The 16,074-nt window shown below is 48.9% G+C and overlaps 2 protein-coding genes across 2 annotated transcripts; one reads left to right on the forward strand and one right to left on the reverse strand.

Annotated features, from left to right (window-relative positions):
- Window positions 1-3,768: 3,768 nt before the first annotated feature.
- Window positions 3,769-6,075, reverse strand: LOC308329205 (trifunctional enzyme subunit alpha, mitochondrial-like; the record flags this gene model as incomplete). Its single annotated transcript, XM_080783409.1, has 1 exon — window positions 3,769-6,075. One exon carries the CDS (start codon window positions 6,073-6,075, stop codon window positions 3,769-3,771), a length of 2,307 nt encoding a protein of 768 aa, XP_080639535.1.
- A 457-nt stretch (window positions 6,076-6,532) lies between these two features.
- Window positions 6,533-7,573, forward strand: LOC308329206 (transmembrane protein 120B-like; the record flags this gene model as incomplete). Its single annotated transcript, XM_080783410.1, has 1 exon — window positions 6,533-7,573. One exon carries the CDS (start codon window positions 6,533-6,535, stop codon window positions 7,571-7,573), a length of 1,041 nt encoding a protein of 346 aa, XP_080639536.1.
- Between the last annotated feature and the right edge of the window lie 8,501 nt (window positions 7,574-16,074).

Here is a 16,074-nt window from a genome sequence, read left to right on the forward strand (position 1 = left end):
TCGTCACATTCACACAACGCCAAGGCCACACAAAACGCACATCGTTTGTTACATGCGCTCTTCAATCAATATCTGACATTATGGCGCAATCTGCATGGTCAAAAACGTCGAGATAAGAAAGGTCAATTATCGATTAACACTTGAGTTTGTAATTAAGGTAATTATGCACACCGCCGGCAAATTAGTGACGTGACGTCAATAAACAAAGGCTAAATATTTGGCCCGCAAATTTGTACGTGTGTGTAGTACACGCGTATATATGTACTGTATATGTGATTATCCACCACTGTTTATCATATAGAGCAGGGGTTCCCTAACTGTGGTGCGTGCTCCCCTTGTGAATGAATACGGTAATGGTGGTTTTATGGTGTAATATTAACACAAACGTTATAGGAATGGACTAGTGGAAATCAGATCCAGTTGGAAAATAGCAGATCTACAAGCTCACAGCGCACGGCTATTTTCAGAAAGTGTTAAATTAGTCATTACGACGGCATCAAGGCCCGCCAAAATAAATTTTAGTCGACCAAATCAACTGTAGATTTAGTCTGACTGAAACTAGACTAAAACTCTAAATCATTCCAGGTGTGACTAAGATGTGACTAAAACTTAAAAGCAAACTATAATTCAAGAGACTATGACTAAAACTATGAAGTCAAAATCAACCCTGATTAGAATCTTCTAACATGGCGGTTTGTTTGTTTGTTTCGCCCTCCCAGCGGCGCGGGCCGGTGATCCGTCACGCCTGTCGTGGCGAGTTGTTGGCGAACGCAGCGCGGTCAGCCGCCGGCTTTTCAAAAGGTTGTATTTTATGTTGTATTTATTTTGTATTTTTTTAGGGGGTTACTGTACTGTAGGCTATACGTGTCCAGAAGAGAAGCAGCGCTGACCTTTGTAAAGACGGATAATCCTCTAAATCAGTCAACCGGAAATAAAGAGATTTTTACCCACTGACCACTGTCTTCTCCTGGCATTTAAACTAACCTCTCGCTCGCACGCACGGCGCTCGCACGCCACGCACGCACGGCAAGCACACACACACACGCACGGCAAGCACACACACACACACACACGCACACACGCACGGCAAGCACACACACACGCACACGCACGGCAAGCACACACACACACACACACACACACACACACACACACACACTCTCTCTATACAATTGCACAGATACTGCCCTTCTGCCCTCTCTCTCTCTCTCTTTCTCTCTCATATTGATCGCTCTCACCTCTCGCCTCTCTCCTAGGAGACATACTGGACACGGGGTGGACAGATTGCATTGTGAAATGAATTGAGAGGGTCAGGATGTCAACTCAGGTGGGGTTCAAAGCGGAGCACTCAAACTAGAAAACAACACAACTGGTTGGAATAACGTGTTCCCTCGTCCACACGCTACACGTCCAACTGGATAACCTCTCCCACTGTCAGGCGAGAACTAAGCAGCCTCTTGGGTCATATATTCAGACCGCAGCCATCTTGCCAGCAAGGTGATACCCTTAAGGACTATACTAGGACTATAGCATAGAGCCGAATCGAGGGCTGGACTGGTTTATTTATAACTTATTGAAATGATTGCACATTATTGAACCAGCCTGGACCTAGTATATATTATAGGACTAACATTAATCATTAAAATGAGTAAAACATAAAAAAATAAGTTGCAAAATGTTCTTATGTTCTCTGTCAGTAATTGCAAATGAAAACGTTCTTCAACAGGCAAAACAGCAAGAAATAAATGCAGGAATGAAATGGCATGCATTCAAAAGTGAAAAAAGCATTATTAAAGCTCAGTTTGCTGCTCTCTGCTCCTCACACTGCTTTAATATAGTAAAATGAGAAAGTAAATCAAATCGTTCATTTCTCATGGTTCTATCCGAGTTCATTTAACCGAGGAAAACAAAACATATCAGGGCGAAACAGACACAGAATAATTTCCTTCAAAGAAAAATCAAATGTCCTGTAGGCCTAGTAACAAATGCAAGAAAAAGGAGAAAGAAACTGAATTAAAAACTGAAAATACTTTAAAGCTCAGTCTGTTGCCTGTAGTATTATGGTGGTGCATTATAACCACGGGGCCAGTTCTAATAGTAGTTAAACCCATTTTGACCTGAGATCAGATTTAAAAAAGTCTGACAGTTTTCTGAAAGAACTATGTTTCTATGTCAGCCGTTCTTTCACACAGACTGTGGTGGTACCGGTCAGTACAACAGTATCAGACTGTGTTTACTGGTCAGTACAACAGTATCAGACTGTGGTGGTAACGGTCAGTACAACAGTATCAGACTGTGGTTGTACTGGTCAGTACAACAGTATCAGACTGTGGTTGTACTGGTCAGTACAACAGTATCAGACTGTGTTTGTACTGGTCAGTACAACAGTATCAGACTGTGGTTGTACTGGTCAGTACAACAGTATCAGACTGTGGTGGTACCGGTCAGTACAACAGTATCAGACTGTGGTGGTACCGGTCAGTACAACAGTATCAGACTGTGTTTGTACTGGTCAGTACAACAGTATCAGACTGTGGTGGTACCGGTCAGTACAACAGTATCAGACTGTGTTTACTGGTCAGTACAACAGTATCAGACTGTGTTTACTGGTCAGTACAACAGTATCAGACTGTGTTTACTGGTCAGTACAACAGTATCAGACTGTGGTGGTACCGGTCAGTACAACAGTATCAGACTGTGGTGGTACTGGTACCGGTACAACAGTATCAGACTGTGGTGGTACTGGTACCGGTACAACAGTAGAACTAGTGTTTTGTAGTATTTTGTAGAATCGTCCTCAGGACATAATTAAATGGAATGCCTGAAGGAATGCAGGAGGGTTGAAATTCAACAGAGATTCTTCTGGTTGCACACGCACACACGCGCGCACACACACACACACACACACACACACACACACACACACACACACACACACACACACACACACACACACACACACACACACACACACACACACACACACACACACACACAGAGGCTGTTTCGTGACACCAGATCAAAGAGTTCATCCTGAAACGTCCGTCTCATTGGGAGACATTTTAATCAATATTTCCTTTTCATCATTAGTGTGTGTGTGTGTGTGTGTGTGTGTGTGTGTGTGTGTGTGCACGACGTGCGTGACAAATCCTTCGTTTCCTCACCCACTTCCTCATTTTTCCTGTACGTTTTTCTTTCGTTTTTTCTCTCTCTGTCACGCATGATGCACGCACGCTTTGACAGCTGCCCCATACATCCACACAGAAAAGTCCTAGGCCTCATTCAAACGTATAAAACACCATCAAACTAAAGGTTTTCTTTGACTGGGGGGTCATATTATGACAGCAGAAACTGCCTGTCATAACTTCACCCCACTCTGTATCTAATTATTAGACAGTAGTAGGATGTTGATATTAATTTTGTATCCATCCTTATAGGGCCCCAAATCACACCGTAGAAAGCACGAGTGTCTATTTCAAACAGAGTTTTATGCCATATTTTGAGAGCAGAAACTGCCTGTCATAATCTGTATCTAATTATTGGACAGTATTAGGATGCCCCGAATCACACCTTAGAAAGCACAAGTGTCTATTTCAAACACAACGTGGATTTTGACCGGGGGAGCGCCCCTCATTTCACATGAGTGTGTTTTTGAGTGGTGCAACCACTCCTATAGACAGACATGTGTGTGTGTGTCCCTGAAAAATAAGACATTTTGTAGAATCTGGTGTCAGGTCTAAATGGGTTAAAGCCGGAAGCAGGGCTTCTTCACGGGTGAAACTTCTTGCCCGGGTCGTTTGCGTGGTCGACCAACAGCTGGCAGGGAGTGAACTGCTCCCCGTAGACCGCCTCGAACCTCGTCATCGTCTCCACCAGCCTGCCGGCGCCAAAGGAGTCCACGAATCGGAAGGGCCCGCCGAGGCGCGGCGGGAACCCGAGCCCGAACACGGCCCCCACGTCGCCCTCTGCGGGGCCCCCCGTGAGCACGCCGTCCTGCAGGCACAGCACCGCCTCGTTGACGAAGCGAGACAGCAGCCGGTGCCCCACGTCCCGGTCCGAGGACACGGCGGGGTTCGGGGCGAGCCGGTACCTCTCCAGGATCGGGTCGAGGTCGGGGTTGACGTCCTTGCCCGCCGGGCGGTCGTAGACGTAGCAGCCCCGTCCCGCCTTGCGGCCCAGGAGGCCCCGCGCCACCATGGCCTCCAGCACCTCCGCCACGTTCCCGCCGCCCAGCCGCGGGCCGAAGGCCTCGCCGAGGTCCCGGGCCACGTGGGCCGCCACGTCCACGCCCACCTCGTCCACGAGCGCCGCCGCGCCCACGGGGAACCCCAGGCCGTCGGTCATCAGGGCGTCCAGCCGCCGGGGGCCCACGCCCTCCTGGAGCGCCCGCACCGCCTCGGCCAGCACGGGCGCCAGGCAGCGCGTGGTGTAGAAGCCGGGGCCGTCGCGCACCACGATGACCACCTTGCCCTGGCGCAGGCCCAGCGCCACGGCCGAGGCCACCGTGTCCTGGGAGGTCCGCTCCGCCGCCACCACCTCCAGCAGCTGCATCTTGTCCACGGGGGAGAAGTAGTGCATCCCCACCACCTTGTCGGGCCGGGCGCTGCCGGCGGCGATGTCCCCGATGGGCAGCGCCGACGTGTTGCTGGCGAACACGCAGTGCGGCGGCGCCACCGCCTCCACCTCCCGCAGCACCCGGCGCTTCAGCTCCAGGTCCTCCAGCACGGCCTCCACGACCATGTCAGCCCGCTCGAAGCCGCCGTAGTCCAGCTGGCCGCTCAGCCTGGAGAGCGTGGCGTCCCTCTGGAAGGACGTGATGCTCCTCTTCCTGGCCTTGTCGTTGAGGCCCTTGTAGACCTGCTGCTGGCCCCTCGCCAGACCCTCCGCCGTCGTGTCCTTCAGGATGGCGCGCACGCCGGCGTTGTCCACCGTCACCTGGGCCACGCCGGCCCCCATCAGACCGGCTCCCAGGATGGCCAGCGTCTTCACGTCTCTCTCGGGGGCCCCGAAGCGGTTCTTCTTGCACGCCACCTGGCCGTGGTAAAGGCTGATGAGGGCCCGCGACTCGCTGGTTCCCGCCAGCTCACCGAAGCTCCGAGATTCAGCCAGGTAACCCGCGGCGGGACCCTGCTCCAGGCCCGCCTTGACCGTGTCTATGATCTTCAGCGGTGCCGGGTAAAGTCCCTTGCTCTGCTTCATGACCTTACCGTGGGCAGTTTTGTAAACGAACTTCCGCGCCAACCCAAAGCTCATGACGTAGTCCTGAAGACGCTGCAGCGTGCCTCTTGGCCTGGCCAGCGGTAGGGTCTTGTTGACGAGTCCCTTGGCACATTCGACGGCGGTTTCCTCGAGGTACTCCATCGTCCTCTCCTCTGGCCTCTTCAGGCCGGGACCGAGCGGGTCCACCAGCTGCTCCACAAGGCCCATCTTCTTGGCTCGATCCGCTCGGATGTTCCTGCCGGTCAGCATCATGTCCAGCGCGCCGGGCAGTCCCACCATTCTAGGGAGTCTCTGTGTGCCTCCGGCTCCGGGCAGAAGCCCCAGCATCACCTCGGGGGTGCCGAGGACCGTCTTCCTGCTCGTCGTGGCGATCCTGTACTGGCACGCGATGGCGAGCTCCAGGCCGCCGCCCAAGCAGGAGCCGTTGATGGCGGCGACGATGGGTTTGGGAGACTTCTCCATCTTCTCGAACATCCGCTGGCCTTCCCGAGACAGCGCGGCGGCTTCCTCCTCGCTGCTGCAGGCCTGGATCATCCCGATGTCGGCTCCCGCCACGAAGCAGCCGGGCTTCGAGGAGATGAGGACGACGCCCTTGACGTTGTCGTTCGCCCATATCTCGTCCATGACCTCAGCCATCTCCCGCTGCATCTGCACCGACAGGGTGTTGACCTTGGAGTTTGGATCGTTGATCCGAACGACGGCCACGTCTCCGTGGACTTTGTCCCCTTTGACGTCGTAGCTCACGTGGGTTCTGCCCCGAACGGCAGGCGCTGCCGAGAAGTTGCGAGACTTCAGAGCATATTGTCCGCGTGATGCCGCTCTGGAGAGCGCACCGAGGGCCCGGAAACCAGCCATAAGGTCCATTAGGCTGTTCTGACGCCGCATCGGTCTAACCTCGATACTTTGGCCAGTCCAAAACATCGGTCATATGGCACTATGATGTCGCAATATCCATATTTGGGTTTCAATAGTCCTTCCAGTATAACAGTATAGTTTTAGATGATGTTCAAAAACAGATTCTCCTGTCGTTACCTGCTGCAGGTTCGTCATCAGCTGTCGTCGTCACCGATGTTGTCACCTTGTCACTGATTGCAGAGCACAAACCCGGGTGTCGAGGACAGACGACACTATTTGGAAAATACGAAATTACGAAAATACGATTTGGCGCGTGACACTGGAACGGTGATGACCACCACAGACCTGGAGCAACTCCGCTTTGACCGAGAACCGAGAGACGAGAAAAGAACAACTAGAAGATATTAAATAACCCTTTTCTTCTGGAGCAACAACCAAACGTTCCGGCACCGCGACGATGTCACTGCCGGCACACTTTCAGACAGAGTGGGAGGAAACGGACAACGAATATCAGCAGCTGCAGGAAACGGACAAAGTCTACAAGCAGAAACTGGAGGAGCTCACCAACCTGCAGGCGGCGTGCAGCGCCACCATCACCAAGCAGAGGAAGTCCATGAAGGACCTCAGAAGCAGCCTGAACAGGTGCGCGCAGACCTGCCGCGACGAGAAGGACGCCAAGCTGATGGAGGACATCCAGACGCAGATCGACCAGAAGGAGAACGTGTTCTTCGAGATGGAGGCCTACCTGCCGAAGAGCAACGGCCTGTACCTCCGGCTGGTCCTGGGCAACGTCAACGTCACGCTGCTCAGCGACCAGGCCAAATTCGCCTACAAGGAGGAGTACGAGAAGTTCAAGCTCTACATGACGATGATCCTGATGTTCCTGGCCATCACGTGCCTCTTCTTCATCAACTTCCGCGTCACGGACGAGATCTTCAACTTCCTGCTGGTGTGGTACTACTGCACGCTGACCATACGCGAGAGCATCCTGCGCAGCAACGGCTCCCGGATCAAAGGGTGGTGGGTCATCCAGCACTACGTGAGCACCGTGCTGTCGGGCGTCATGCTCACGTGGCCCGAGGGCCCGACGTACCAGCGCTTCCGCAGCCAGTTCCTCGCCTTCCACATCTACCAGAACTTCGTGCAGTACCTGCAGTACTACTACCAGAGCGGCTGCCTGTACCGGCTGCGGGCGCTGGGCGAGCGCAACCAGATGGACCTGACGGTGGAGGGCTTCCAGTCCTGGATGTGGCGCGGCCTCTCCTTCCTGCTGCCCTTCCTGTTCTTCGGCCACCTCTGCCACCTGTACATCGCGGTGACGCTGTTCCGCATGGCGCGCGACGAGGACTGCAAGGAGTGGCAGGTGTACATGCTGGCGCTGGGCTTCTTCGTGCTCTTCCTGGGCAACTTCCTGACCACGCTGCGCGTCGTCCACCAGAAGCTCACCCAGAAGCCGGAGGAGGAGGTGGCGCGGAAGCTGGCGCAGAAACTGGACTGAGCTCGTTGGTGGCTGGACATCTATCTACCTCAGAGATGACCGGGGGAGAAGTTCAGTCACGCTCAGGATCTGAATCGCTGGCCTTTTTGCTTGGAAAGCAGCCAGCTTAGGTGGTCCATGCATCTGGTTAAAGACCCCGGGGCAGACCAAGGATGAGATGGAGGGATTACATCTGGTTAGAGACCCCCCCAGGAGGAAGTTACAAATGTTTCTCTGGAGAGGGAAGTCTGGAGCGCTCTGGTGGAGCTGGTACCCCCGCGGCCCGACTACTGATAAGCGGTCCGCGATAGTACACTCTAGTTACAGACCCGTAAGGCTCCACTGTCTGGGGGACTCCCTAGCATCCCCTCAATGATCCCTTGAGGGTCCCCGGGCGCCACTTTGAGAACCGTAGGACCATAGAGTACACTAGCTATAGAGTAGTATAGTAGTCACTAATGTTTTTTCTGGAGAGGGAAGTCTGGAACACTCTGGTGGAGCTGTTGCCCCCGCGACCCGACTACGCATAAGCGGTTGAAGATGGATGGATAGAGAGTAGTAGGGCTGTCAGAAGACAAACCTCAAGGCAATGGAAAGGATACCATGTGGACGTGGTGAGACACATGCCCAATGCACGTACGGAGAGTCTTTTAATATGTTTTACGTTTACATTTGAAATTATGAGATAAGAAAAATCAGCACACTTGTGTGAAGTGAGTGACACTCATATCGTCGTACATCATCACATTCCGTGCTCAGCCAATCGAATCATCATACACACAAAGACACACATTTAGGCAAAAATAATAGGTAGCCTACTGGATGTAATTAAATAAAAAGAAAAAAAAGAAAAAGAAAAACAATCACACATGTGTGAAGTGAGGGGTGCCTTTGTTTGCTTTTGTACATCACAGGAAGCAAACATCCGTTTGACGTCCAGGCTTCCTCATGACATCACATAATGAAAGCCAGCCGTCGGAGGGTGTCTCAATAAATAAATACAAATAAATGAGGAAATAAATCAGAGATAGGAATAAAGATACAGTGGAGGTAGAACAACAGGTATGACATGATGTTCTTTTTTGAGGGAACTACAAATCATTATTGATTATTTGTGTGAGGGGGCGCTATAGCTTCTTTAGGTCCTAACCCGTGTCACCAATTTTGCCAATGACAAAGAAAGGAGAATTTTACGTCATGATGATGTGCGATGTTAAGAGCGCCCCTCACTTCACACGGGTGTGATTTCTGAGGGCCGCTCTATATACAGCTTTTGTCCCCACACGTCTCATATTTGCTGTTGACAGTGAAAGGAGTAATTAGGCCACAATGCGCCTCAAACATGACATACATTTGTGGCAACACAAACATTTACGTCATTATGTAGACGAGCAAATCGGCGAACACCAATCACATCACTTCAGTTGTTCATGAGATGACGTATGGTTACTGATAAGAGCGCCCCTCACTTCACATGGGTGTGATTTTTTAAATATTATTTACCACTATATGGGGCTCTAATAGAAGCATGCGTCTGAAACTCCAAAGTCTTTCCGAGCCTCGAGTCTTTCCATTTAGCAGCTCGCACTGCGTGAAAAGATTCAAGCAGTGCGAAGTTTAGCGGGGCATATACAGTAATATACGGTAATTTACGGTAATATATACAGGTGTGATGGTACAATTCGGAAGTTTACCGGAGTTTGTTGGAAAGTGGTGGGAAAAGTAAGTAAAATATATATTATATGCAATGTAGATCTATACTCTACATTGCATACATTGCATTACATCATTACATTGTCCTGTATTCAAAATGTACTTGAGTAAGTGGAAAAGTATCGGCAAAAAAAAATGTACTTAAAGTACTAAAAGTAAAAGTACTCATAATGTCACATACTATACTCTAAGTTCAAAATGTGTGAAAATTCTTTTGAAAATAGACGATCTTGCTTTTGCAGTACAATTTCTGGCTCTGAGATGTAATGGAAAGTAGTAAGTAAAAGCATTGGAAATTGGAAATACTAATAAGAATAATAAGAAATACCTACAAATCTGCAAATCTCTGCATATAAATGATGCTCCTATAAGTATTGATCTCCGTCCTGCACAAACATTACATTGAGAATGAATGGAGAATTTCACATCATAGTGTTTGAGCAAATATGCAACCTTATGGAACAGCTTCTAGAAAGCCTGGTGTTTCAATCACTGCACAGGTTGAGGTTCACAACATCTCTACTGTTATCTCAAATAGAGTGTCCAACACAAGGAGTGGTCTGGAGAGAGAATGCCGTTTGGTCACTGTACCTCACAGGCATCACAGCCCCCACAAAATGTGATAACAAGCTTAACCTTGCCTTGTTTTAACATCAGGTCACTAACAAATAAGTCCTCCTCTGTAAATGATATAATCTGTAAAGAGAAGCTAGATAATAATGTTTGGAACAGAGACATGGCTTGGCTCGGATGGAGCTGTTCTCCTAGCGCCAGCCTGTCCCGCAAACTACAGTTTCATTCTCTCTGTTCGCGAGGCTAAGAAAGGAGGTGGACTGGCAATAATTCTTTCAGACACGTTACAATTCAAGGCTCTGACCCTTGGCAGCTTTACATCCTTTGAATACCAGGCCACGATACTACATGGTCAATCCTCTATGCCAATGATTAGCATTTATCGCCCGCCAAAATGCAGTAAAGCAATATTTCTAACAGAAATATCAGAACTTTCATCTATCTGCTCCACTAACTATGACAGAACTCTTATCTCAGGTGATCTTAATCTTCACCTGGACCTCACAGTCACCGCAGTCATCAAAGATAACCAACTTCAACATCTCTAAATGGTTCAGAAAGACCTCACAGTCACCGCAGTCATCAAAGATAACCAACTTCAACATCTCTAAATGGTTCAGAAAGACCTCACAGTCACCACAGTCACCAAATACTAATAATACAGGATGTGATTTTTTTGTTTTTTTGTTTTGAGGAGGGGGGGGGGGACGGGGGGGTGGACGTCTGGGAATGTTTGATGTGTCTGTATTGAGGACATGGCAACCATCCATCACCTTCTACACGCCTGGCATGCAGCTATCTATCATCTGCTCACACATGCACACACACACACACACACACACACACACACACACACACACACACACCGCACACACACACACACACACACACACACACACACACACACACACACACACACACACACACACACACACACACACACACACACACACACACACACACACACACACACACACACACACACACACACACACACACACACACACACACACACACACACATTTTGCTGTCATTAATCTGTTAACTTGGATCGCCATTCCTGTCAGTCAGAAAGTCTGGTCAGCAATGATACTGGACTACTTCATGAAAAACCCAGTGCAGGGCTCTATGAGAGAGAGAGAGAGAGAGAGATAGTACAAATAGCAAATCTACAAGCTAACAACGTGTCGATGTAGATTGGCTAGTTGAACTATTTTTAAATGTTTTAGAATAGTAAAAAAAAAAGTGCATGCATGCGTGTGTGCGTGCATGTGTGCGCGCAAGTGTGCGTGCGTGCGTGAGGAAGCCTTTCTAACCAAAGTGCTGAAATAGCAACGCAGACATTACTTAATGATGCGTGTTGTGACAGACTAGTCATTTAACTTTCAGAACACAGTCTCACCAAAACGTATCGCTTGGGACACAATGTGGGAACGGAATGCGAGATGAAGGCATTTGGAGGCACATTTGCAACTCTGACGTAGACGTATACCTATAGCTTTCTGCAGTACATCTTGTCTTTACTACTATTCCAACTAATCAGCATGTGTGGTATTCAGGCTAAGCACTGCAGCATAATGCACGGTTATTTTTAGCTGTGTTTGATTAAAAAAGGGGGAAAAAAAGTGATCCTGAGAAATACATTCAGCTGTTCAGGTTGAAACGCAGATCAGGTGCGTTCCAGATGGCAGGTCTGGGAACTTAATGGAAATCTGCATGTGTAGTTCCAGCACCATTACAACGCACGCACGCACACACGCACCCACGCACGCACGCACACACACAGAAAACACGCTCACAATGATCAGAGAAACAAATCTGGGTTACTGCGTGCTTAGGTGCATGCTTATGTGTGGGAGCGTACGTGCATTTGCATATGTGCGTGTGTGTGTGTGTGTGTGTGTGTGTGTGTGTGTGTGTGTGTGTGTGTGTGTGTGTGTGTGTGTGTGTGTGTGTTGCGTGTGTGCACGTGGTGCGTGTGTCTTTTGAAGAACCTTCCCAGAACATCAATGTAAGCTCCGTTCTGATTCCTTTCTCTCTCTCTCTCTCTCTCTCTCTGTCTCTCTCTCTCTCTGTCTCTCTCTCTCTCTCTCTGAGTGAAGCGTGTGTGATGCAACTCTCTCCTTTCCCCGACCTTCAACTCTCTAAGACATGCACGCACACACGCGCATGCGCATACACGCACACACACACACACACACACACACACACACACACACACACACACACACACACACACACACACACACACACACACACACACACACACACACACACATACACACACACACACACACACACAGGGAGAACTCAGCACATGGTGAGACTGCTAATAGCCATGGCACCTTTTCACAAACAATTTTTGGCCCATCGCCTAACGCGATGGGCCAAACGCATTTGAAATTAAATAATACGTTCAAATGATTTGAAATTCAATTAAAAGATATAGAAAAAAATAGATGATCGGTAGTTTTGAGCTCATAGACCGGCTATTTTTGTTACGACAGAAGTATGCAAATGTCGCCTTCTGCATGGAGTGAGTGTGGAACTACTCTCTCTGGGTGAATTTGGGGATTGCTTTGCAGGGCGTTACATCATCGTCATTTGTTATTGTTGTGACAGGTCTTAGCCGGAGTTACACATCGCAACGTTGTTGCAATGTTATCATTGGTGGAAAGTAACAAAGTACAATTTTCGTTCACTTTTGTTCATTTTGTTACCCCTCACAGTTTGGGAGCGGATAAAACAAAACACTGTCCGACTTTGTATTGAGCCAATAAAATAATACCACACGTTATTGTAACAGCCAGAGCCATGCCAGCGCATTGCTCAGAGTCAGACTAAATACGACATTAGAGTTATATATTGTCATGGGGGAAACATTATAGGCTACACGTGTATGGTTAAAGGGCCAGGGCGCATCGATGTAATTCATATATTGATCGACTGCCAGCTCCAGAGGTCCACATTTCAGCCGCAGCAGGTTTTTAGCAGCACGGTGTACATACCATAATATAGGATTGAACCCTAGAACACTAAACACGGGTGACTTTCACCCTGATAATTATATGTTTTAGTAATTTTCATAATGTTGCTGATGTTTCAGTGCCTGCATGATGCTCAGTGACATCATAGAAAGGTACGTTTGTTCCCCTTCCTAATATTCAGCCAATTAGTGCAGCTTTTCGTACACAAACAAAACATTAAATTCCCGTTGACAATGACTGGACAATTTTACGTCATATAGAGTCTGAGCAAATAGACATGTTAGGTCATGATGGTGTACGATGATAAGAGCGCCCCTCACTTCACACGGGGGTGATTTTTATTTTTTCCTAGGTGTCCGGGTGAATTTTGATTTTTCAATTTCAATTTTCCTAGAGACGAATACATTGACACGAAACAAGACAGGAACGCCCCAAAACGTCACATCCGGGACATTTACCTGGCATTTCTATGGAGCCAATGCAACTTTTTCCAATCCTTAATCACATACGGACAAACATCTATGCCGATAATATCTAACCTGTGGAGGTAACCTGCCTTGTCTACGGGCAACAGATCTTTCAACCTATGTCATTGCAAATACGTTTGATAATCGCTACTCTGCGCAATATTGTTTTGAAAATGCCGCAAATTGCATTGCAGTGAACGAGAGCAAATCACAACTTACCCTGGGGGTGGTGACTCCGCCCTGAATACGCGTTGTCGTGTCAGTGTATACTAGAGGTAGTAGTGAATGCCGTCCAGACGCTTTTCAAGCACCTGCAAAAAAATATATACATCACACCATCTCCATCTGGTGGAGAGAGAGACAGAGAGAGAGAGAGAGAGACAGACAGAGATTAATGGTGTGAAGTCTTTGGTTTCATTTTTAACTATCCAACAATGCTTTCCGTTGGGGTAGAATCAGTCATTCTCCAGCTGATAACAAGCTTCTGACGACTCCTACACTCTCTCCTCCACGAACAACCCAACGCTCTGCTCTGTGTCTGTGTTCACATGACAGCAGCAGCCGCGGGCGGAATTAATGTGTGCGTACATGCGTACGTGCGTGCATGTGCGTGTGTGCATGCATTTTCCAGGCACTGAACTCAAACGTAGGTGAATGAAAGTTGTACTCAGGTTATGCTTTTTAGGAGGCTGTAGATCGTCTAGTTTTGAATAGACATATAGCATAAAATAGGGTTTATTGGTTAATTGGGGACTAACCATTTCTCACCATATTCTGATATTATTATCCAGTTTAACGGAAATTATTATGAAAGAATTGGAAAAGAATTATACATTTTTTGAGCGATTTAGCGGAGGATTGTTTCCATCAAAATAAGTAGTAAAGTATGCCGCTTTGGATACTATTTACATTATGAAGAGGATATATCATTTTTGAGCGCTGGAAATAAGCGAATTAGCACTAAAACCCAATTCAATTAAATTCATTGAGGGCTTACGGTAGTGGAAATAGCCAATAATGCGCTTTTGCACAAAATAACACCTGGACCTCTTTGGTGGTGGACGTAACAACTATAGAAATAAAGGTAAGTCTAGTCTGGAATTCTCTTTTAACTGACTTTGGGCTTGTTTTTTTTACTATAAAGTTGCTAGTAAATAAATACGGGTGGTTGTATTTTTTAGGCTCACTCTTTCTTTCTTTCGTTCTTTATTTTTAAGGGGCGCTAGGCAGCCCAGTCTATAAACATCTTTTGTCCCCCACATGTCTCAAGATCTGCCATTGACAACAAAAGGGGAATTCAGGTCAAATGTGACCGGGGACAGTAGTTTGATATACAAGGTATATGGTCATTTTTCAGTTCTTTACATATTATGAAACTGCACACTGTAACCTTTCATATGATGCATTGCTCATTGAAATTGGGGGGGAAATGAAGAAGATATGACCATTTGAAACCTAGTGAATCAGAAGTGTCAAAATAGAGCATTCCACTAAGTCTTGTCTTGGTCATCAGAGATCCAGAGGGGGGCGTGGTGGTGACTAAATAAACAGTCCCACAGGGGGCTCCCGGAGCAGGAGTGGTGCCGCCGCCGGAGTGACGCCTAGCGGAGGACAGTCCTCCACTGCCAAGTCCTCTCCAATGTCAGCACCCATGTACATGTCTGCTCCGATGTCAGCACCCATGTACATGTCTGCTCCGATGTCAGCACCCATGTACATGTCTGCTCCGCTGTCAGCACCCATGTACATGTCTGCTCCGACGTCAGCACCCATGTACATGGCCGCTCCGCTGTCAGCACCCATGTACATGTCTGCTCCGATGTCAGCACCCATGTCCACTCCAATGTCAGCACTCATGTTCGCTCCGATGTCAGCACCCATGTACATGTCTGCTCCAATGTCAGCACCCATGTCCGTTCCAATGTCAGCACCCATGTTCGCTCCAATTTCAGCACCCGCTCCAACGTCAGCACCCATGTCCTCACCGATGTCGCCTTCGCGGCCCGTTCCGACACCCGCCTCAATCTTTCCGCCGAAAAAGTCCAAATCCGGCGGCAGCTCCACCACGGCGGCCACCTCCGCCTCTCGCTCTTCACTCGAGGACGTCGACGTCACCATCATCCCTCTGATCAGGTCTCTCATCTGCCGCACAGAGTCGAGCGACGAGTCCCTGAGCGACAGCGCCAGCAGAACGGGCCGGTTGCCCGAGGCCTCCGGCGACACCGCGGCAGCGGCGGCCGCCAGGTGTTTGGCGCAGACGTGCGTCAGGGCCTCGTCCTTCCCCAGGAGGACCCTGGTGGAGAACGCGGGGGAGGAGAGCATGGTCGCGTCGCCGGTCCGGGACTCGGGCGTCACCGATATCAACGTCCCCACCTTGCCGTACTGCGTGACCACCATGAACACGTAGTTGCTGAACTCGGTGCAAACGACCTGCGTCGGAATGCCGTTGACGGTCTGCTCAGCCTGCTGCGTCCTGATCAACGCTCGGTTGGCGGACGACATGACAACGGCTGCTGGGAGAGAGTGTAAAAAAGGCTAATTAGGAGACACTAAGTATCCACGTGTCTGTGACATGGGCTACACGTCTCGGCCAATCACGTGTGAGTTTGGAACGCAAATAACCATATATGGCTTTGCCGGTCAATTTACACATTTAGGCATTCATCAGAGGCACTTATACAAGACAAGGTGACACAAACGCATACTTAAAGGTTTGAGAGACGCGTGTAGACGCCTCCAGCACCCGTTTGTCACACAGGCCGAGGAAACCCTGCGAACTTCA

The sequence above is a fragment of the Protomyctophum bolini genome, assembly GCF_963924005.1.
Source record: "Protomyctophum bolini genome assembly, chromosome: 15".
NCBI lineage: Eukaryota > Metazoa > Chordata > Actinopteri > Myctophiformes > Myctophidae > Protomyctophum > Protomyctophum bolini.